Source organism: Condylura cristata, unplaced genomic scaffold, assembly GCF_000260355.1.
Source record: "Condylura cristata isolate star-nosed mole 26May11 unplaced genomic scaffold, ConCri1.0 scaffold00002, whole genome shotgun sequence".
In the NCBI taxonomy this organism is placed as follows: domain Eukaryota; kingdom Metazoa; phylum Chordata; class Mammalia; order Eulipotyphla; family Talpidae; genus Condylura; species Condylura cristata.
The window spans coordinates 24,322,609-24,344,947 of record NW_004567103.1 but is presented as its reverse complement, the minus strand read 5'-3'; the positions used below and the strand labels follow the sequence as shown (position 1 = coordinate 24,344,947).

Below are 22,339 nucleotides of genomic sequence, written 5' to 3'. Positions count from 1 at the left end.
CCCAGTTCTGTATACATACATAAATAAAATCTTTTTTAAAAAAACAGTACACTTTGAATAACTTATAAGTGGCATTTTTGGGGTTGCACTACAGCATGTCTTATATCACTTTTCTTTTTCTGATTCTGGCTATTGCTCAACTCCCTCAGGAAGCTCCAACCCTTCTGAATTTGTAGATCTGATACAACTTATAAGATATGTTTATTTTTTAAGATTTATGTATGCATACAAAAACTGGAGTACAAGCCAGAGGTACAGGGGGTGAGAGGATTCACCAGACACAGAGTGGGGAGCAGAACAGGTGGATTGACTGAAACACACTGTTGAGGGGAACAGCAGGCAGGACAGGAGAGGTCTGACTCACCAAGTGGATCATCTCCCTGGCTGGGATTGAGCTCACTCTGCAGTGGCTGTAGACAGCTTCTTAATGCTGTGCTGTACAGCCCTGTGTGCCACCAAGGAGGGCCCTATAAGTTTGTTTTTATTCTAAAAATGGCTCTTAGTTCCTCTAAAGGCTTTTGAATATGCTGATGTGAAAGATATCCTGAGTTAATGAGATGTTTTATATTGCTGCCATTTTCTCCCATATTTCTTTTTCTAGGTAGGATTTGTGCTCTTACAGTTATGGCTAGGCAAGAACTTATCTAAATAGGGGTGCCAGTGGCATTTTGCCTTAGTTGAAGTAGCTTGAAATCCCTCATCTACATTTACTAAATTCCGATAGTCCTCACACCTTATTCATTATGATGATTTTTTTTTTAAGATTTATTTATTTATGCTTACAGAATTGGGGTACAGGCCAGAGGTGTGATGGGTGAGAGGATTCACCAGAGACAGAGTGGGGAACAGAACAGGCAGATCAACGAAGTACACTGCTGAGGGGAGCAGCGGGTGGGCCAGGAGAGGTCTGCCACGCCATGTGGTCTCCTCCGGGGCAGGCGGGAATCGAACTCATGCGGAAGCGTCTTTAGATTCTCAGTGCTGTGCTTTAACCCGCTGCGCCACCAGGGAGGGCCATGATGATTTTTTTTAATCACCGCATACATTTTTGAAGTCCTATCCTAGAAGAAGAAAAAACACTTGTTTCTAGGAAGAAATTACAATAAATGTATTACATATATGTAAATGTAGTACATATGTTCCCTTAATTCTCCATGCTCATGGAATGTGCTGCCATAAAAAAAATTAGAAAACAGACATGAAATTCTCATCTATTTTTTTTTAAGATTTATTTATTTATGCTTACAGAATTGGGGTACAGGCCAGAGGTGTGATGGGTGAGAGGATTCACCAGAGACAGAGTGGGAAGCAGAACAGGCAGATCGATGAAGTACACTGTTGAGGGGAGCAGTGGGGGGTCAGGAGAGATCTGCCACACTATGTGGTCATCTCCCTGGCGGGGTATTGAAGTCGTGGTGCGGTGGCTTCAGAAAGCTTCATAATGTGGTGCTTTAACCCTTCGTGCCACCAGAGGGAACCCCAAAATTCACATCTCTTAAATGGTCTGGTTGTTTCAAACCATGAGTTTTGAAATACCTGGATTATTTTGAAATAGTAAATAGTGAAACACATGTGGATGGTTTTTACTATTAGCTATGTTCTCCATCTTATTCCATTTTCTACCCATTTGGCAATGAGCTTTATGGACCATTTGCCTTATAATCAAGAACTTTAAAAAGTATTATTATGGACAGCCCTGGTTCTTATATTATAAATATGATACAAATTATAGCATCATAATTGATGTCCCAATTTTACTAATAGCATCCCTGCTAAATAAGACTTTTATCATCATGAGTTTTTATTTCTTTTGTAAACAAAATTCCACTCACGCAAAGAGATATGACATAAACAAGCCTGAAAGCCTTTTTAAGCATAAATGTTTCCCCCAACATTGAAAATAATTTACTTATTTAATAATAGTCAAATATTACCTTAATAGTTAAAGAAGATTCAGGTTAAGAACTTCTATTGGCCCTCCCTGGTGGTGCAGTGGGTTGGGATGCAGCACTGCAGGCAGGCCTCAGTGCTATGAGGAATGAACAGTGGGTAAGACAGGAGAGTTCTGCTGTGCCTTGAGGGTCAGCTTCCTAAGGTGCTGCAGTGGCTGCCGATAGCTTCGTAGTGCTGAAACTTTACTCCTTTTGCCGCCAGGGAGGCCCCAGAACTAACTTATTTTTTAATTATATAAAAATTTAAATGTCTTGACAATTAATTTGCTGCCTTTCCAATCTAAGTATCTATCCACAGATTCTGTATTTCTACTCATTCCTCTGGATCGCTAAGGTTTTTAATCATTTGTTATATCATTTAGTGAAAAAATGATTGACGGATATTAAGACTGCTAGACCAGGTTTGGTTAAAATAGCTTTCCTAATCAGAACTCATGGTTTAGTGCTCTGAGAAAACTATTGAATGGCTATACTTTATGTATTTTAAAGTATTTTTAAGATGGAGAAAAGAAAAGGAATTAAAAAATTTTAGTTTCTGTTAATATTGGCACAGAGATTGAAAGTCTGGTGTTAATTCAGAATTTAGGCTTTCTTAAATACTCTTTTTCCGCAGGTCAATGTAAGTCTTCTCTGTTGAGGCCCAGAATTAAGGAGTAACATCTATTCAGGATGTTATTCTCTTTGTGGATACAACCTGATCACAAGGAGTGCAAACATAGCTACCAAGCATATTTTAGATTTCAGTTTTATATTTGCCACCTTCCACTGGAAGAGCAAGTCACGTGGCCAAAATTGAAACCAAATGGTGAGGAGGTAAAATCCATCTATTTTGAGGTCATGGCAAGAATGTGGATATACTTCTATTATAGGATAGTGAGAATGTTAGAAGCAAAAACAGTTACTATCTAAATTTAAAAGGCAGATTTATTTTAGCATCTATATACTTAGTATCAGCTCATTTTGTTTTTAATTAATTCCTCACATCTTTCAAAATAAAAATTTTTGTATGTAAGAATGGAATACAAAAGGTAGCCACAGATGGTAAAAATTAAAGTTTTTTTCTCTACTCGCTTTTTTTTTTTTTTAAAGATTTATTTATTCATACACTACTGGGGTACAGGCCAGAGAAGTGGAGGGTGAGAGGATTCACCAGGGACAGAGTGGGGAGCAGAACAGGCAGATCGACGAAGTACACTGCTGAGGGGAGCAGCGGGCGGGTCAGGAGAGGTCTGCCACGCCATGTGGTCGCCTCCGGGGCAGGCGGGGATCAAACTCATGCTGAAGTGGCTTTAGCTTCTTAGTGCCGTGCTTTAACCCGCTGCGCCACCAGAGAGGGCCCTCTCTACTCGCTTTTAATGCAAGTATTTTAGTTATATAATTTTCTACATTGTTAATATAGCCTGTTAATTATACTAAAAAGCAATAGTTTTCCGTTTTTGTTGTTAATGTTTTTAGTAGATGAAGTGTTGGTTTATGAAGGGTTAAGCTACAGAACAATTATTCATAAAGATTAATATTTTACAATTTGACATAATACTGAGCTTTTAAATTTTAAATTGCTTTACCTACCTTTATATCACAGAGATTATAACTATGGGTTTGTTTGTTTTTGTTTGAAAGGCATTATAGTTAGATTAGAAATGGAGCTTTCTGCATTTCCCAATGTTTCTTAATGGGGCAAATGAGTACATCTTTTTTTTATTTGTTTAAGATATATTTATTTATGCATACAAGAGCTGGGGTGTAGGCCAGAGGGGTGTGTGTGTGTGCACATGTGTATGTGTATGTGTATGTGTATGTGTATGTGTATGTGTGTGTGTGAGGAGAGAGAGAGAGAGGATTCATCAGAAACAGAGTAGGGACCTGAACAGGCAGATTGACTGAAATACAGTCCTTGGGGGAGCAGTGGTCACGACAGGAGAGATCTGCTGTGCCATGTGGGTCACCTCCCTGACAGAGGTCAAGCTCATTCTGCATGGCTGCTGTTAACTTCATCATGCTGAGACTTAACCTGTTGTGCCACCAGGGAGTCCCATATGAATACTTTTATGGGATGTGGAATATGTACATGCAGAAAGAAAGGAACATAAAGGAAATTGAAAGGTTAAAAAAAGAGAGGGGTTGGGAAGAAATGCTGAGGATGAGAAACAAATGGCGTGTGTTGGCAAATTACACCATTACAACAATAATTATTCCAAACTCCCCATGGCCTCATCAGTGCTCTCGATAGCCTCACTACCTCCCTACTCTAAGAATTTATTTGTAAGAATTGAACAAGTATTTATGGGCACTTTTGGCGAGACTAATCAGTGTTGATCTGGTAAATACATTATCTTTATTCTATGTCTGTGGAAGACCAGATGTGCGTATTTCGTAGTTCCCTTTTAAAGAATTGTCAATTATAGATGCTTTGAGGAGTGAATAAGGGAACAATCTGGGAACTATGGAAAAGATGAATCAAGCATATCGATGGTTTGATATCCCTAGAGCATTTTTTAAATTAATTCTGCCCTTCTGGTTGCTAGCTACTGCCTCTGCTGCCAAAACATTAGAAACAGCAAGAGACTGCAGCTTCTTCTCTTGTCTGGCTTGTTTTTTTCTTGGCAATAAAATTGGATACTTTAAAAGTATTAAATGTAACTAAAACACCAAATGTATACATTGTGGAATGCTTTTATGATGTTTTATAGGTATTACCCACAATAATCTTTTAATTATCATTTTAAGATGTCTCCAGAGTCATTATGAGAAAAAAAAATGGCTGCACTTGATACAGAAAGAAGCAACCCTGAATAAATTGCATTCAGCACACAACAGTATGGTTAAATCTTCAAAACATTACTGAGCAAAAGAAGCAAGGCACAAAATACATTTATATAAAATTCAGGAATAACAAAACTAAGTATGCAGAGAACACAATACTATTTGGAAAACCAAGGGAACAATACCACAAAAGTGATGATAGTGGCATTTCTGGGGAGGAAAAAGGCTGTAATAAACTAGGAGGTTTTAGGGATTTCGGATTTTCTGGGTTTTTTTGACCCAAATAGTAGCTGCATGAATACTTCATAATAATTCACTTATCTGTACATTTGTATTATACACACTTATGTATATGTTTTGTTTGGGGAAAATAAGGATTTATAAAAATACAATGAGAAATCTAGAGCATGGGAAAAGGTAGAAAATAGTCCAAGAACTCTAGTAAGGAAAAAAACCCTTAATTTTCTCTACAGATCTGTGTTGCACTCCTCATAGGAGTAAGCACAAATTACAATCATAGCAAAAAGCATCAGTGCGTGAGAAAGGGAAGAAGGGGGGTGGGAAGAGCTTCAGTGGGGAGAGTTATCATTCCAGTGCAATTCATATTTTGCTACCTAGTCAGTGAATGAAAGATAAAACTTTCACATTTATTATCATATTATTTGATTATCATGTTCTGAAAAACAAGGTTGTTAGTATCATTTCTAGCTCAGGAAAATTGACTAGGATTTTCTGAGTATTTTGATTTGTTTCTGATTGTGAGAATATTTGGTTTTGTTTTGGGTTAAATAATGAACATTGCAATAATTAGATTTCCCTTTTCCTTATTTAGGCTCTTTTTTACTCAAGGGTTATTGATATTTTCTAAAAAGTATTAATTTTAAATGTTATTGCTTGGGATAGCAGCAATTTTTGTTATTTCTATGTCTAAAAAAAATCTGAACAATTTAGAGGCTATTAAGGAAAGCCTGGTAGAATTATACCAAAAATATTTTGAAAATATATTTAATAGTGTTTTCTTTATACTTTTATGATTTTTTGGAAAAAATGTACACATAGCCTGTAGATTATTTTCTATTTTCTTGTATTTTATTAAAATTCCTTTATTTACTGAAAGGCTGTTTTTACATTTATTTGATGAATTTAATGAAATAGAAATAACTTCATTAGTTTAAATGTATTATTTAATAAAAGAAGTGAAATGGTGAGATTCAGTTTCTTCTGGTCACCCAAAAGTCATTTTAAGAAAATTAAAGTTGTAAATGCTTACAAAACTAAAATAAGCAGGATAGGCATTGAATGTCTCCCCTATGTATTCTTTACTTTTCAGTTTTTGTTTACTCAGATGATTTTTCTTTCTTTCTCTTCCCTAGTTTTCCATTATTCTGTTTATATTCAGCCATACTAGGTAGCAAAGTATGGGCTGTTTTTATGTTGCTGTCTGTTAATGTTGTTTTTTTTTTCTCACAATCTAGCTCTATTCATAGTGATGAATTAGGTGACTTAAATTTTAAATAGTCTTAAATATTCAGTATTAAATAACTACTTGAAAAACAAACAAAAAATCTGATTCCTCTCAATTTGTTTTTAGGACATTAAACATAAACATTAATCTGATTATGACTACCATATAGTTGCCATCCCAAACATATTAATTAAAATAAATCAACATTGTTTATTCTTGGTACAAATATTTGTGCAGGACACTGAGCTGTATAATACATCATCGTTACAAAAACAATATTTAGCAGTCCAAATTATTTTACTAAGGAATTCATTTAACTCCCCATCACAAAAATTTTAAAAGTTTAATCCATAATTTGCCTGTCAACACAAAGTTGTAAATGATTAAGAAAGCCAACATACCACCACTGTGCTGCTTAAGCTTCCCTTTGTTACTAGCTGCACATACAACAATATTGTTCTTTCTTTGACACAGACCCAGACAAAGGCTGAGTGTAGCAAGGAAGCAGACAGCCCGCCTCCAATAGTGGCCCCCGCCTGGCTCCAGGATTTGTAAACAGAAACATCCCAGGCTCCAATGAGGCAGACAGCAGTTCCCTGTCTGTTCTGCATTCAGGAAGCACTTGCTTGTACAAGCCCAGTCATTGCACACAGGCCTATGTAGCAGTGTTTACATTTGGCTGAGTATTTAACTGAGAAAACTAATAGACTAAAGAAGAGGGTTTATTAGAGCTGGGGGAACTAGACAATTTCAGGTTAGAATATATATAGCATAAAGGTAAAAAAAGAGCATTTCTTTTTCGAGAGCATTTTTTTAAAGAAAAAATGTTAAAGAGTTTTCTGGTTAAAGACCTCTTTTATTGCACATGTATGTGAATACACATATTGAAATATTTTTCCTGGCAGTTAGTCAGGGAGCTCATATTTTTAGACCATGTGACATATCCTGGAAAGTTTTTCATTTGAGATATTTACCCATTAGTATGCTTTTTTTTTAAAGATTTATTTATTTATGCATACAGAACTGGGGTACAGGCCAGAGGCTCAGGGACGGCGAGAGGCTTCACCAGAGACAGAGCGGGGAGCAGAACAGGCAGATCGACGAAATCCACTGCTGAGGGGAGCAGCGGGCGGGCCAGGAGAGGTCTGGCTCGCCGTGTGGTCTCCTCCGGGGCAGGCTGCAGGCGGGGATCGAGCTCATGCAGAGGTGGCTTTAGCTTCTCAGTGCTGTGCTTTAACCCACTGCGCCACAAGGGAGGGCCCCCATTAGTATGCTTTTTAACATGCTTTACAAAAATCTATTTTAACATATTTTCATCCTATTACTTGAATTAATAGTTTCAGATTTTGGATTAATGATTATTTTTATGTATAAATAATGTTTCATTTTCATTTTGAACTTTGAGAGTAAAAGCAGAGAATGCTGAGTCTTCAAAAAAACTTTAGAATACTCATTTAAGAATTTTGGAATTTAAAGGACCTTAAAAGTCACTTATTATAACCACATTTTATAAAAAATTGAATGTATTTTAATAGCAAACAGCATGGAAGACAGACAACATTGGACAACTCAGAAAAGTACTATGAATGGGTTGAATCTACTATCATATAAAAAGGCAATCACTGAGAAATTTACTTGTTTTTTTAAAAATCCAAATGCTGACATTGTACTAAGCATTTAACATTATTAAAACTGTTACAAAGTTTAACTACTGAAACTTGCTCAATGAAACATTTTGATTTATAGCCCACCATTTGTTAAAAATTTACACACAAATGAAATGGACAAACCCCCAGTGTCTTTTTCTGTCCCCTAATTTCACATTCACTGCAACTTCAGTAGGTACCTTTGGCACCTTGATAGGGAGGAGTGGTGGAGGGGAATAAAACATTCATAATTACTAATATCGAGAAGAGAAAAAATAATTTTTTGGAGGTGAAATTTTTCCTGTCATACAGATTTTAAAACACATTATCTATATATGCAGCCTATAAGCTGAATGCTTTTTAGCATATTTGTTACAAATTTAGCATGGATAGCACACAGGTGGGTGTCATCAATAAAGGCCAACCAGACAAGCCTCACTCACCTTCTGTCAAGTCCAGTAGCTGCACTGTGGAATGTAGATCTGTTCTGACACCCTTGAGCAAGTTTTGGCACCAAACACTGGAAGAAAAGTTTGAGAATCAGAATTTCAGTGGACTCTGGTAATGTCTAATTTCATGAACTGCTACAGTACAGGGTCTGTAGTGATGAGATTCCTTTACTATAAGCAGCAAGCCATGCTACAGGATTTTTATTTAAGCTCATGATTTTAAGAAAAGCCCCAGAGTCTTTATTCTGTTTTCTCACACTTTTCATTCATTTATTAGGCCATCTTTTTAAAAAAGATTTATTTATTTACTCATACAGAACTGAGGTACAGACCAGAGGTACAGGAGTGGTGAAAGGATTCACCAGAGACAGTGGGGAGCAGAACAGGCAGACCGACAAAGTAAACTGCTGAGGGGAGCAATGGGCAGGTCAAGAGAGGTCTGCTGTGCCATGTGGGTCACCTCCAGGGTAGGCGGGGATCGAACTCATGCGGAAGTGGCTTTAGCTTCTTAGTGTTGTGCTTTAACCCACTGCGCCACCAGGGAGGGCCCTATGCCATCTTTTTTTTTTTTTTCCAAAAGTTTATTTTTACATCATTTTGTACATTTTTTTTTCCATCTCAATTGTAATCCCCGCGGGCTTCCCATCACCAAGTCACCCATGTGCCATCACCATAATCCTGTGCATTTCCCTCCCCCCACCCCATTTTTGATCCCATTCCCCACTCCACCCCCACAAAATGTCTCTGGTATATGGTTGTTCATTATTTTTGTTATTTTCCACCTGGTCCATTATACTCCTGCTATAAGTGAAACCATCCGGTATTTTTTTTTTATTAAAAAGTTTATTTTTACATCATTTTGCACATTTTTTTTTCATCTCAATTGTAATCCCCACGGGTTTCCCATCACCAAATCACCCATGTGCCATCACCATAATCCTGTGCATTTCCCTCCCCCCACCCCATTTTTGATCCCATTCCCCACTCCACCCCCACAAAATGTCTCTGGTATATGGCTGTTCATTATTCTTGTTATTTTCTTGCCTGGTCCATTATACTCCTGCTATGAATGAAACCATCCGGTATTTTTCTTTCTCTTTCTGGCTTATCTCACTATGATCTTTTCCAGTTCCATCCAAGTTGCTGCAAAAGATATGTGTTTCTCTTTTTTGGTTGCTGAGTAATATTCCATTGTATATATGTACCACATCTTTTTTATCCAGTCATCTACTTTTGCCTATGCCATCTTTTTTTAAAGTCCAAATTACATTATAAGAAACATTAAGGCAACCACATTGATATCATCTAAAAGAGATAGCAGACAAAGGATGAGATCAGATGAAAATCAGATACAATAATTTAGAAAAATTCATTGGTCTGAGAATCCCTAATAGGTCCTTAGCGCGTAACCATAGATTGATTGATATTCAGAATGATAATTCCAGTAATATAGAAAAGAATTTACTACAATATATTAAATAGTTGTGAAACAGGAAATTTCATGGTCACCCTTCCTCACATGTGCACTTAAAGCTGTAAGACCTCTCTGTTACTCACTCTAGATTATATACATTAGTTTGTTTTTTAAGATTTATTTATGTATGCATGCAAGACCTAGGTATAGGCCAGAGGTGGGGGTCGGGGGAGAATGAGAATATTCACAGAGAACAGAGTGGAAAACAGAACAAGCAGATTGACAGAAGTACACTGCTGAGAGAGCAATGGCAAGACAGGAGCGGTCTCCTGTGCCATGTGGGTTAGCACCTTGGCTGCAGTGGCCTCAGATAGTTTACTAGTGTTGCACTTTAACCCCTTGTGCCACCTGGGAGGCCTTAAATCAGCTTTTTTTTTTTTTTTTTTACTTTGAGGTAAAACTCATAATGCACTTAAAATATGCCATTTAATACCTTCACAATGTGATGAAACTGTCACCTCTGTTGGTTCCAAAACATTTATCAACCCAAAAGGAAACCATTTATAAGCAGTCAATATCTAGCTCCTCCTTTTCACAACTCTGGATATTATTTGCTTTCTGTTTCTGCAGATTTGCTTGTATGTTTTATATAAATGGAATCATGGAATATGTGACCTTTTATATCTCCCAATGTGGATAACCATATTTTGCTTACTCATTCATTATGTATGAACATTTGTGTTGTTTCTTATTTGGTCCATTGTGATTAGTGATGCCATGAACATTCTGTCGAAATTATTTTAATAACTGTTTTTAGTTATTTGGGGTATATCCCTGGGAGTAGAATTGCTGTTAGGTCATATGGTAATTCTGCATTTAACTTTTTGAAAAACTTAGAGAATGTCTACTGCAACTGCATTGTTCACATTTCCATGGCAATACACCAGAGTTCTAATTTTTCCACGTACTGCAAATATTTTTAATTTACTATTTAGCTTTTTAAGTTATAGTCATCTGTGTGTGTGTGTGTGTGTGTGTGTGTGTATAAAAGAGAAAGAATCATCTCATGGTAAAAGGAGTTTTCATATGTAGCTTTCTTCCTCTAACTTAGGTGTAGCTATCAGTATGTTAAAATCTGTTCAAATCCAACAAACGTCTAAAGATTATGTGTTAGTATCTTAGCAGATCCTTCTATAGAAACATTCTTTTGACATTTTAATATTCAATTTTGCATATTAACTGAGACAGAGGCATTGTGTCACAACAGGAATGCCCGTCAGAGAAACTTGTTGCCATAGGCTTCTGACTTTGCCAGAGGGACTTATACATTGATAAAACATATAATTTACAAACTGAGAAATATTTAAAATCAAATATACATGATTTTGGTTGCTTAGAATGACCAAATAAAATATTAACAATCATCAAGTCTAATCTCAGGTCATTATTATCAAATACTGCATGAATGCCTCCAGTTAAAAAAATATGAACAGCTATTTCATAGGGTAGCTGATTCCATTTTAGACAGCACTATTTATAACTCTTAAGTTCTTCTGTAGGCTGAGCTAAAAACTGCTGTCCTTGAACATGCATAAATTGGATCTTGGTATTGTTTCTAGCTACACGTTCATTTTTCTGCATATTGATAGTTATTGTCAGGTTTTCTCTTTTTTTGACATGAGATGTTTCCAGTTTTCTTACCATTACATTTTCTTATTTCATATCACATTTCAGAGGTCTCATAACTTTCCCTACTCTACTTATTCCCTTCTGGATGTGCTCTAGTTTATGGCCATCTATCCTAAACGGTGTTTGTCTAAACATAGTCTGATCCACAGAATGAAACTAATATGTAAGGTGGTTTTCATGCTACTAATAAGCCTGTGATTTAGGTATGTATAGTTCCATTCTGCAAGTGAATAAACTTAGACTCAGTTGGGTGAAGTTTTCCCAAGGTAATTAAAATAAGGAGAACTGAGTTTCAGGTTCAATTCATATTTAACTACCTGCAAAGACATGTTCTTTTTATTGAGTAGAGTATCGGTATTGATAAACATAACTACCATTTGTTGCATAGATGATATACTCAGTACTATTTTTTAAAATTAGTTTGCTTTTACATAATTTTGTGCCTTTTTCCTTCTCTGTTGTAATCCCCGTGGACTTCCCACCACCAATCCACCTGTGTGCCATCACCATTGTCCTGTGTACCTTTCCCACCCCATTTTTGATCCCATTCCCCACTCTGCCCCCATAAATTGTCTCTGGTATATACTTGTCATTGTTTTTTGTTTTTTTTCTTCATTACAGTTGCTTTTTTCACCCCTGGGTCTTTACACTCCTGCTATGAATGAAAGTATCTGGTATTTTTCTTTTTCTTTCTGGCTTATTTCACTAAGTATGATCCCTTCCAACTCCATCCATGTTGCTGCAAAAGGCATGAGTTAATCTTTTTTGATTGCACTCAGCAGTTTTCTAAATATATAAACTCCCACTTAAACTTTTGTGAAGTCCAGAGAAACTCACAAATGAGAGATTTGAAGCTAAGAAAAGTCAAATAATTTGCTAAAATGTTTATAGATAGTGTTGTAGAATTAGGATTTAAAATCAAATGTGAGTTCAAAGACTAGTCTCTTAAATTTTAAGTTATTTGTATTTTATTTATATAGTTGATACTTTAATATTTGTGAGCACAGCTAATAGGTTTTTGTGTATTCTAAATCTGTAAGTTAATTTGTATGGTTTGAAATACACTTTTTCATTTGCTTTGGTACAGAAGCATCATTGATTTGACTAGATAGTGATACAGTTGTTCTTAAAGACAGTCTTAGTATTTAACAAAATACTAAAAACGTTAAATGAATGACTTAACTGAAATTTTCTTTCTTTTAGGTCCACCTCATTCATTTAACCGAGATGAGACAATTATCATTGCTTTGGCATCCGTCTCCGTGTTAACTGTTTTGATAGTTGCCTTATGTTTTGGATACAGAATGCTAACAGGTAAAAATATTACTTTTTGTCCTATTGTTTAATTTAAACATACCATTTAACCATACAATTTAAACATACCATTTAAGCAAAATTTATTTTCTCCCTTTTAAAATCTCTGCTCAGTGCTAAAATCTGTCTCTCTGCAACTGTAGCTCCATTCTTCTCAAAGCAAAATCCGTTTTTCACCAGTTTCAAATGTCTACAAAACACCTGCCACCCATTTTCAACAGTTATCACAGCTACATATTATCTATAGCCCTAGTCACTCTATCCTTTCATGACACAGGATTATTTTGAAATAAATTACAGATATGATTTATCTGTAAGTATTTTGGTATATCTCTGAAATATAAGGATTTAAACTACATAACTACAAAGCCATTTTTCACATCTAAAAATATAACAGTAATTTTCAGTATATTCAAATGTCAAGGTGGTTATAATAATTTAGGCTTGATAAGCTTTCTAGGAAATTACCAATTCATTCATTTAAGAAACTTTAATAAAGCCTTCATTGATGTTTCTGCTGTATTTCTTACATTTTTTAACTTGTTCTCTTGCTGGAACAATCTCCCAGAATTAAGCTCTAATCGTTTACTTTACTTACAGATGATTCCTAGTTTAGTAAATAGCTTTATTCGCATTGGCATCAGCTTAAGTTTTCTTCACTATCCTTCTTTAGCTCTTGTTTTTTGTGTTTTTTTTTTTTTTAAGATTTATTTATTTATTCATACAGAACTGGGGTACAGGCCAGAGGCTCAGGGGCGGTGAGAGGCTTCACCAGAGACAGAGTGGGGAGCAGAACAGGCAGATTGACGAAGTACATTGCTGAGGGGGGCAGCTGGCGGGTCAGGAGAGGTCTGGCTCGCCATGTGGTCTCCTCCGGGGCAGGCGGCAGGCGGGAATCGAACTCATACGGAAGTGGCTTCAGATTCTCAGTGCTGTGCTTTAACCCGCTGCGCCACCAGGGAGGGCCTAGCTCTTGTTTTTAAATATGTGTGTATGTGTTTATTTATGTATGTGCTTAAAATATAATAGAGAATTTGATTTTAAGAGAAACATTTATTGGTAATTTCCTTTACCTGTTACCATAGGAGACCGTAAACAAGGTCTTCACAGTATGAACATGATGGAGGCAGCAGCATCGGAACCCTCTCTTGACCTAGATAATCTGAAACTGTTGGAGGTAATACTGCTTTTACATTATTGACTTTTTTTTTTTCACTCTGATAGCATATGTGGGACAGTAACTTCATTCATTTATTCATTCATTTATTCTATGAGTATTTATTACCAGTTTTGTGCCTACACATAGTCTACACCCTGAGAATATAGTTAAACAGTATAGATATTCCTCTTGAGACTTACATTCTACTGGGAGAGTCTACAAAACAGGTGAACAAATTAATATATGTTATTTCAAGTAGCAGTAAATGCTAAAGAGAAGAATTAACTGGATAAGAAGATGTTGAAGGGCAGTTACTAAAGAAAATTATGAAGGAAATTATTTAAAAACTACTAAGAGAATTATAGAAGAGAAGATATTTGAATACAAAATTGAGGAGCATAGGAATAAAGAGCTGAAATTCTAAGGAGAGTGTGCCAGGCAAGGAATCCATATTCCTTGCCTTTGTACATATATAGGATATAAGACACATATAGGATCATATATAGGATATGCATAGGATGTCCTATATATGTGATAGTAATGCATAACTATTATAGATTCCATAGAATTTAGTTTTTATTTGATAACATCTGAGAATCTTTGTTAAAATTCTGACCATGATCTTTGTTTGTTAAAATTCTTCATGATCTTTGTTTGAAATGACTTGATAACAAAAGATCTCCACACCAGAAATTGTTAGTAGATATAATTAGATTGTAAAACATTTTTTTTTTTTTAAAGATTTATTTATTTGTACAGAACTGGGGTACAGGCCAGAGATGCGGAGGGTGAGAGAATTCACCAGAGACAGAGCGGGGAGCAGAACAGGCAGATCGACGAAGTACACTGCTGAGGGGAGCAGCGGGCGGGTCAGGAGAGGTCTGCCACGCCATGTGGTCACCTCCGGGGCAGGCGGGAATCGAACTCATGAGGAAATGGCTTTAGCTTCTCAGTGCAGTGCTTTAACCCGCTGCGCCACCAGGGAGGGCCAGATTGTAAAACATTTTAAAACCCTTCCATTTGAGAGAGCTGCAAGAAGCAAAGTTAAAAGTCTAATTTTAAAAGAAAAAGTATTTCAATGTGCAGATAAAGAGCTATATATAAATACCTATGAATGAAACAACCTCTGTTAATAGGACAAAAGAGATGAACTGCCAATTCATAAAAGAAGAGTAGCTATTAAATGTATAATAATTAGTGTAAATATAATTTTTTATAAATAATTTACTAAGCCGAAAAATACACTAATTAAAACCATAAGATTTATTTATTTATTTTATAACAGTTTATTTTACTTTGTTTTTTTCCATCTCAATTGTATTCCCGGCGGGTTTCCCATCACCAAGTCACCCATGTGCCATCACCATAATCCCGTACACTTCCCTCCCCCACCTCCCTGTTTTTGATCCCATTCCCCACTCCACCCCCACAAAATGTCTCTGGTATATGGCTGTTCATTATTCTTGTTATTTTCTTGCCTGGTCCATTATACTCCTGCTATGAATGAAACCATCCGGTATTTTTCTTTCTCTTTCTGGCTTATCTCCCTAAGCATGATCTTTTCCAGCTCCATCCAAGTTGCTGCAAAAGACATGTGTTTCTCTTTTTTGGTTGCTGAGTAGTATTCCATTGTATGTATGTACCACACCTTTTTAATCCAGTCATCTACTTTTGGGCATTTGGGCTGCTTTCATGTTTTTCCAATTGTAAATAAAGCAGCAATAAACATGGGGGTACAGGTATCTTTTTCAATCAGTGTTTTTATGTCTTTTGGGTAGATACCTAGAAGTGGGATTGCTGGATCATAGGGAAGCTCCATGTTTAGCAGTTTGAGGAACCTCCAAACAGTTTTCTATAGTGGTTGTACTAGTTTACATTCCCACCAGCAGTGCAGGAGAGTTCCTTTTTCTCCACATCCTCGCCAACATTTGTTGTTGCTAGTTGTTTGAAGATGTGCCATTCTCACCAGGGTGAGGTGGTATCTCATTGTGGTTTTAATTTGCATCTCCCTTATTACAAGTGATGTTGAACATTTTTTCATATGCTTGTTGGCCATCTGCATTTCCTCTTTGGAGAAGTGTCTTTTTAGCTCTTCTGCCCATTTTTTGATGGGGTTGTTTACTTTATTTTTGTTGAGTTTCATCAGTTCTCCGTATATTTTTGTGATCAGTCCTTTATCACTACTTTTATGTGAGAAAATGTTTTCCCAATTAGTGTAAAACATAAGATTTTTATCATGGATTGAGTAAAAGAAGCACTTCCAAACATTGCCGATTTAACTAGACACTGATAAGTTCTTTCAGAAAGGTACTCTGTTAAATTTTAACCTAGAAATTGTAAAATGAAACATGACAAAAATCCTTAAATAAATGATAGTAAAAACTTAACGTTTCAATAAAAAATGAGTTCCCAGGAGGCAAGAATGAAGAAAATGGATTGCATTTTTAACTCTTTGTCCATAAAGTAATTTTTGTTATATTCCAGAGATTATGAATGTTCTATTGTGGAGACCTTGGATTCAATCAACACAGTAAAATGTGTTGGTTTTCAGTTGTTTGTTTTTGTGGACAAATAACTTATTTGAAAAAAATCTCAAACTTGTTTCTTAGGTAGAATCTCAAAATCAGTTAGGTATTTTACACTGAAACTAGAATCTCTCCTGTACATTGACTGGGTTTCTTTTTCTATGATTCTCCATTTTGGGATTCTTCTCTCAACTTTTAGCGGTTGTGTTTGTCATCAAATTCTGCCTTCTGGTTCGTGGGACCAGAGCATTCTAGATTTTTTTTTTTATCACTGTTTTAACTCTCATCCTGTCATGCTAAAATATATAAAAATGGGCAGCTAAACCCCATGCATTCCTTTCTCAGCACTGACTCTCCTCAGTATCTACCTCCTTTTGTTCATTCTCTATGTTTAATTTATAAATGTTTTCTTTTTAAATTTTTGTTCTGAGTTAATAGTATTTATGTGTGGTAGAATCTATTAGGTATTTCCTGAGCCATATAAGATGCAGACTTTATTCACTTTATGATAATGGAGGAATTAAAAACTATAAGTGATAGAGAGCTGTGGTGTATATATGGATTTGTACTGTATTATTTAGTAAATTTATTGTTGTGGTGTGATATAAATTAATACCTTGCTTTCTTCAAACTAATTTACAGTTGATTGGTCGAGGTCGATATGGAGCAGTATATAAAGGTTCTTTGGATGAGCGTCCAGTTGCTGTAAAAGTATTTTCCTTTGCAAATCGTCAGAATTTTATCAATGAGAAGAATATTTACAGAGTGCCTTTGATGGAACATGACAACATTGCTCGCTTTATAGTTGGAGATGAGAGGGTCACTGCAGATGGACGCATGGAGTATTTGCTTGTGATGGAATATTATCCCAATGTAAGTTATTCATAAATAATAAAACGGCATTTATGCCATTTATGTGTGTGAATTAAGGCACTTATGGAAGAATGTGAACCAACTAAGTCACCAGTTCTCTTTCTCTTTCTCCCTACCATTCCGTGCATGTATGTGTGTCTTTTTTAAAATCTCTCTGAGAAAGACTTTTTGATGTGGGAGGTAGTACCTTGATTGACAATTATTCTAAGATAGGCTCTTTATCCCAGACTCATAATAGTTTGTTGGTGATGGGCACTTTGAATAGCACTAAACCACATATATTTACAAAATCCTCTGTGTTCCCCTTGTAAACAGAACTGTAATGTATGCTTGTACTGGCAAGAGGTGGAATGTAAAGAAAGATTCTAAAGACTTTTTTCCTATCTTAATTTGATAAATCAAAAAATACTTACAATGAATAACCATTTATAAGTTTTAATATTGGAGAAATAAAAAAGGACAATTCTCCTTTCCATCCTCTCTAAACCCATAGAAATGTCTTATAGTTCATTTGAGATTCTGAAATGTCAAATTAAATCTCCATGATCTCCTAACCTAGTGCAAATCCTGCATAATGCTGTTAACTTACCTCCACATAGCAAGTAAATTAATTCCACTTTCTCCCCCTATCTATAGGGATCTTTATGCAAGTATTTGAGTCTCCATACAAGTGACTGGGTAAGCTCTTGCCGTCTGGCTCATTCTGTGACTAGAGGACTAGCTTATCTTCACACTGAACTACCACGAGGAGGTAAGGCAATGAGTGGAGAATTATCATGTGGGTCAGAATTCTCGAAGAAATTTATTCATATTTTTTAGGTAAAAGTATATATTGTTAACAGATTTATTGTTAACGAGATGTTTAAAAGCTCTGGAATGAAGAACTCTATTTGAAATGTAATAGAAAGGAATGTAATGAAAAAAGGAATTTCAAACTCTGGAGGCATCACAATCCCTTTGAGCATTTGATTAGAGTTCTAAATACTCTTCCTACAAAGATACACATGTGGTCATACTTAGAAAGTGGCTTTTTGATTATAGAACCCTTAAGCCCTTGGAAATTCATTTTTTCCCCTTTTTCATGTAAGGATCTATAGAGAAATACTGAAAATTGGTTTGTGAGCACCCTGGTATTATTATTTTTAATTATTATTATGCCACAGGCTTCTGTATTTTTCTTCCATTGTTCTTTTTGATGGTGGCTTTTATCTTCAAGGTCACCACATCCATTATGCTGTATTCTAGTCAGCAGGGAAAAGGAATTGCCTCCTTACACCTCTACAAGTCCTGCTCTAAATTTATGCTTTGTTTCCCAGAACTTAGTCTATGCTTAACTCTTAATTTGTTGCTGAGAGTATAGGTTTCCGTGTTTGTCTTTTTTTTCCCTTAAAGTGCATGCACTGCTACCTCAAATAATAATGGAAATCTGTACCTAAGTAGGAAGAGGAGAGTGCATGGTGCACAAAGTACCTTTGTTAGTGTTTCACAACTTTGTGATTGTGTTTCTTACCATAAATTGCAGTTTTCTTCAGCTAATTTTATGCACAGTTTTGTCAGTTGTTCAAAGCATCTCTTTAATACATTTGCTTTCTCACTTTGTTTCAAAATACACCTCACATCACAGGCACCTCTAAATTAGTTTTGCTGTGAAAATCCTGTCTTCGTGCTTTCTTGAACTTTTATCCCTTAAACCATTTCTTGTTATGCTAAAACCCACACATACCATTATTATCTTCAGTCTCTCTGACCTCTGCAGTGAGAGAATCCTTAATGTATCAATCTCTAAGATCTTTGTTCCATTTTATAATAGCATGGATCATCTTTTCTAGCTGCTGCTTCATATATAAATAATTTCTCCTGAATAATTTATTGTTTCATTTATCTTGACATCTTGCTTTTCTTGAATACGGAATTGACCAATATTTGTCTGTGTCAGCAACTTGATGCACTTACTTTAGTGCTTTAGCACATTAACTACTGTGTTTCCTTACTCTTGAATATTATTATAACGTCTTTAAAGTGCTGGCTTAGCACAGAACTTAAAATACCCTAATCCTCATTTTTAAGGGTTGCATGATTCAGCAAGGTTTCAAGCCAAACATTAGCTGAGGAGAATGAGTGTCATCAATATTTTAAAAATACTATAAGTATATGATACTATTTCAAACATTTAAAGTGTCTTCACATTTTTTAGGTAATTCCTTTCTTCCCCAGTATCTTCAGATGTAATTTTGCTGATTAGCATAGAATTTTTATAGTAGGGAATAATGTTACATATGCAGGTGGTGTTTAGCTTCAGAATAAGGAAGTACTAAACTTGTTTTATTTGTAGTTGTTTCTCCCTATGAATTTTTCCCAAAAATGTATTACCTCCTCCCAAATATAATAAAGAATATATATAGATCCCTCCCACCTAAGCAGAACATTACTAGTTATTTTATGTACATCCTTACAGATCCTTCGCTGGGTATGTATAAATATCCACAGAAAGACTGTTTTTCTTTCAGGTTTTATCTTTCATATAATTAAAATATTATGCCCCTTTTTTCTTTGAGATAACTTCCTAGTACAGCTCTAGTGTCCACAGCAAAATCATTGTGTGTTTTGCTTCTTCTTTTTTTTTTTAATGTCCTCTCCCACCCAAATTCTGAGGAGAGCTTTAACAGGAAATGAAGTCTCAAGGGGCAGTTACACTTTTGCTCTTTGCATTGGTGGAGAATGCTATGATGTCTTTTCTCTTTTTCTACCCTGAAGTAGTACCATTTTCCCCTCAAACTGTCTCATTGAAACTAATTGTACATTCACTACATGATTCCTAGTTCTCCTAAGATGTATGATCTTTTAGTTTAAATATTGACTTAGTTTTAGTATACACTTTGTAATGTTACTGTAAGTTTCCTTAGATAACTATCACCCCAAAATGATACCATATATACTTTTGGTATGGTTATCCAAAGTAAAAAAATGCAACTCTTTTAGGGTTGGGTAAGCCAAGTTAGTAAAAGCTTAGGAAATTAGATCAGAAAGTGGTGAGGAAAGAAAACGAGAAAGAAGTCAATTCTTTGACAAAGAAACTTGTTAAATACTATTTTTCCTTCTAATTTTGCTATTATTTTAACTTTTTTTGTGCCTGAGGAATCATTATCCTCTGTCTTTAGTTTCATTGTTGGTGAAATTGCAGTCTACTCATTAAAATGAATAATAAATGTAAATACAGAGTCTGCTTATCCCTAAATGTAAGCATTCCATGAACTTATCATTGACTTTGTTCTGTTTGATGTATATTTTTCTGTAGACCAAGTTGCTATTTTAAATATCAGAAATTATACTAAGGTTTTTTTTAAATTATTATTTCAAAAGCTATAGATTATTTTATTAAAGAGAAGGTAATATGCTGTTATTTTTTTTTTAAGATGTATTTATTCATATAGAACTGAGGTACAGGCCACAGATGTGGAGGGTGAGAGGATTCACCAGAGACAGAATGGGGAGCAGAACAGGCAGATTGATGAAGTACACTGCTGAGGGGATCAGTGGGCGGGTCAGGAGAGGTCTGCCTCATGTGGAGCTCCTCCCATGTGGAGCTCCTCCCTGGCAGGTAGAATCGAACTCATGTGGAAGTGGCTTAAACTTCTTAGTGCTGTGCTTTAACCCGCTGCGCCACCAAGGAGGGCCCTATGCTGTTATGTTTCTGATGATGGGCTTAGGTTAGATACATACTTTCAGTCAACAAGCATTTACTGTGCATAACCATTTTGAATTAAGGTAAAGCATTCTCTTTCTGCCTTCTTGGACCTTATAGTCTACTGGTAAACAAGTAACAGAATGAGTATAGTACTTTGCTTCTCTGTAAAATCAGAAAACAGATTTTCATTATCTTATTCAGAAAGAGTAATTCTTCTACTTGTTCTCCCAGCCCATTGTAAAAATATTTCTAGTTTAATTTGAAGAACTGAGTTGGGGCCAGAGACATGACTAAATCTTAGAGTACACCTGGGGCACTCTGTTTCAGGTTTGATCTGTTAAACCAGGAATATATAAGACGTATGTATAAATTTTGGAGGCATGTCAGTTTTTAATTGATACTTATTTTAGATAAGTTGACTTTTTTGGTCTACTTACACCAAACATTGTTTTCTTTTGTACCTCCTTTTTCCTGCCCTAGAAATGAGAGAGGGAAGCAAACCTATGTTAGAATTTTTTAAAAATTGGATGTTAGTTTCAGCTGAATGCTTTACAGCTTAATATACATGCTGTAGGAGTTACATTGTATAATATATGGTGAATCAAAATTTTGATTTATGTCCTTTTTTTGTTTTGTTTTTAAAAAGTCAGATAAAGCTATCTTCTTTACTTGTGTAGCCTTTGTTATATGCATGCTTCTTTTATGTCCAGCATTGATATTTAGGCACTAATATATTTGAAATTACCCAAACAGATCATTATAAACCTGCAATTTCCCATCGAGATTTAAACAGTAGAAATGTCCTGGTGAAAAATGATGGAACTTGTGTTATCAGTGACTTTGGGTTGTCTATGAGATTGACTGGAAACAGACTGGTGCGCCCTGGGGAGGAAGACAATGCAGCCATAAGTGAGGTGAGTTTACATAAAAGGTGTCACACTGACACAGTTAGGAAACATAGTAAACTACATTTAACATTACACTAACTATTCAGTGAAATTATCTTTATATACTGCCAATTATAGCATACTGGAATTACAAAATTTAAAAATGCAGAAGGCTTTACATAACATTCATCAGCTCATTATAGAAATCATTGCTGTTTCAGCACATTTTGACAAGTATTAGGAGGAAATTTATAGTAGCTGATTTTGAAGTAAAGATAAGACCAACTAGTTTGAGATAGGACATTCACCCTCTGCTAATCCTTTAACAATGTGGAATGTATTCTTCCTGACTTTTTTCCTCTGTAATTACACACACATATCTTTATTTATTTATTTATTTATTTTGGTGAGTTAAAAAATGTGAAATGGGGCCCTCCCTGGTGGCGCAGCGGGTTAAAGCACTGCACTGAGAAGCTAAAGCCACTTCCGCATGAGTTCGATCCCCGCCTGCGCCCGGA

At 35.6% G+C, this 22,339-nt stretch overlaps 1 protein-coding gene across 1 annotated transcript in view; it reads left to right on the top strand.

The window, feature by feature from the left end:
- The window catches only part of BMPR2 (bone morphogenetic protein receptor, type II (serine/threonine kinase)), a 121,882-nt gene that overhangs the window by 79,647 nt on the left and 19,896 nt on the right, over positions 1–22,339 (top strand). The window contains exons 4-8 of the mRNA XM_004674380.2: positions 12,582–12,692; positions 13,778–13,869; positions 17,019–17,249; positions 17,886–18,000; positions 21,688–21,848. Coding sequence (XP_004674437.1) covers positions 12,582–12,692; positions 13,778–13,869; positions 17,019–17,249; positions 17,886–18,000; positions 21,688–21,848 — 710 coding nt within the window. The remainder of the gene's footprint in view (positions 1–12,581; positions 12,693–13,777; positions 13,870–17,018; positions 17,250–17,885; positions 18,001–21,687; positions 21,849–22,339) is intronic.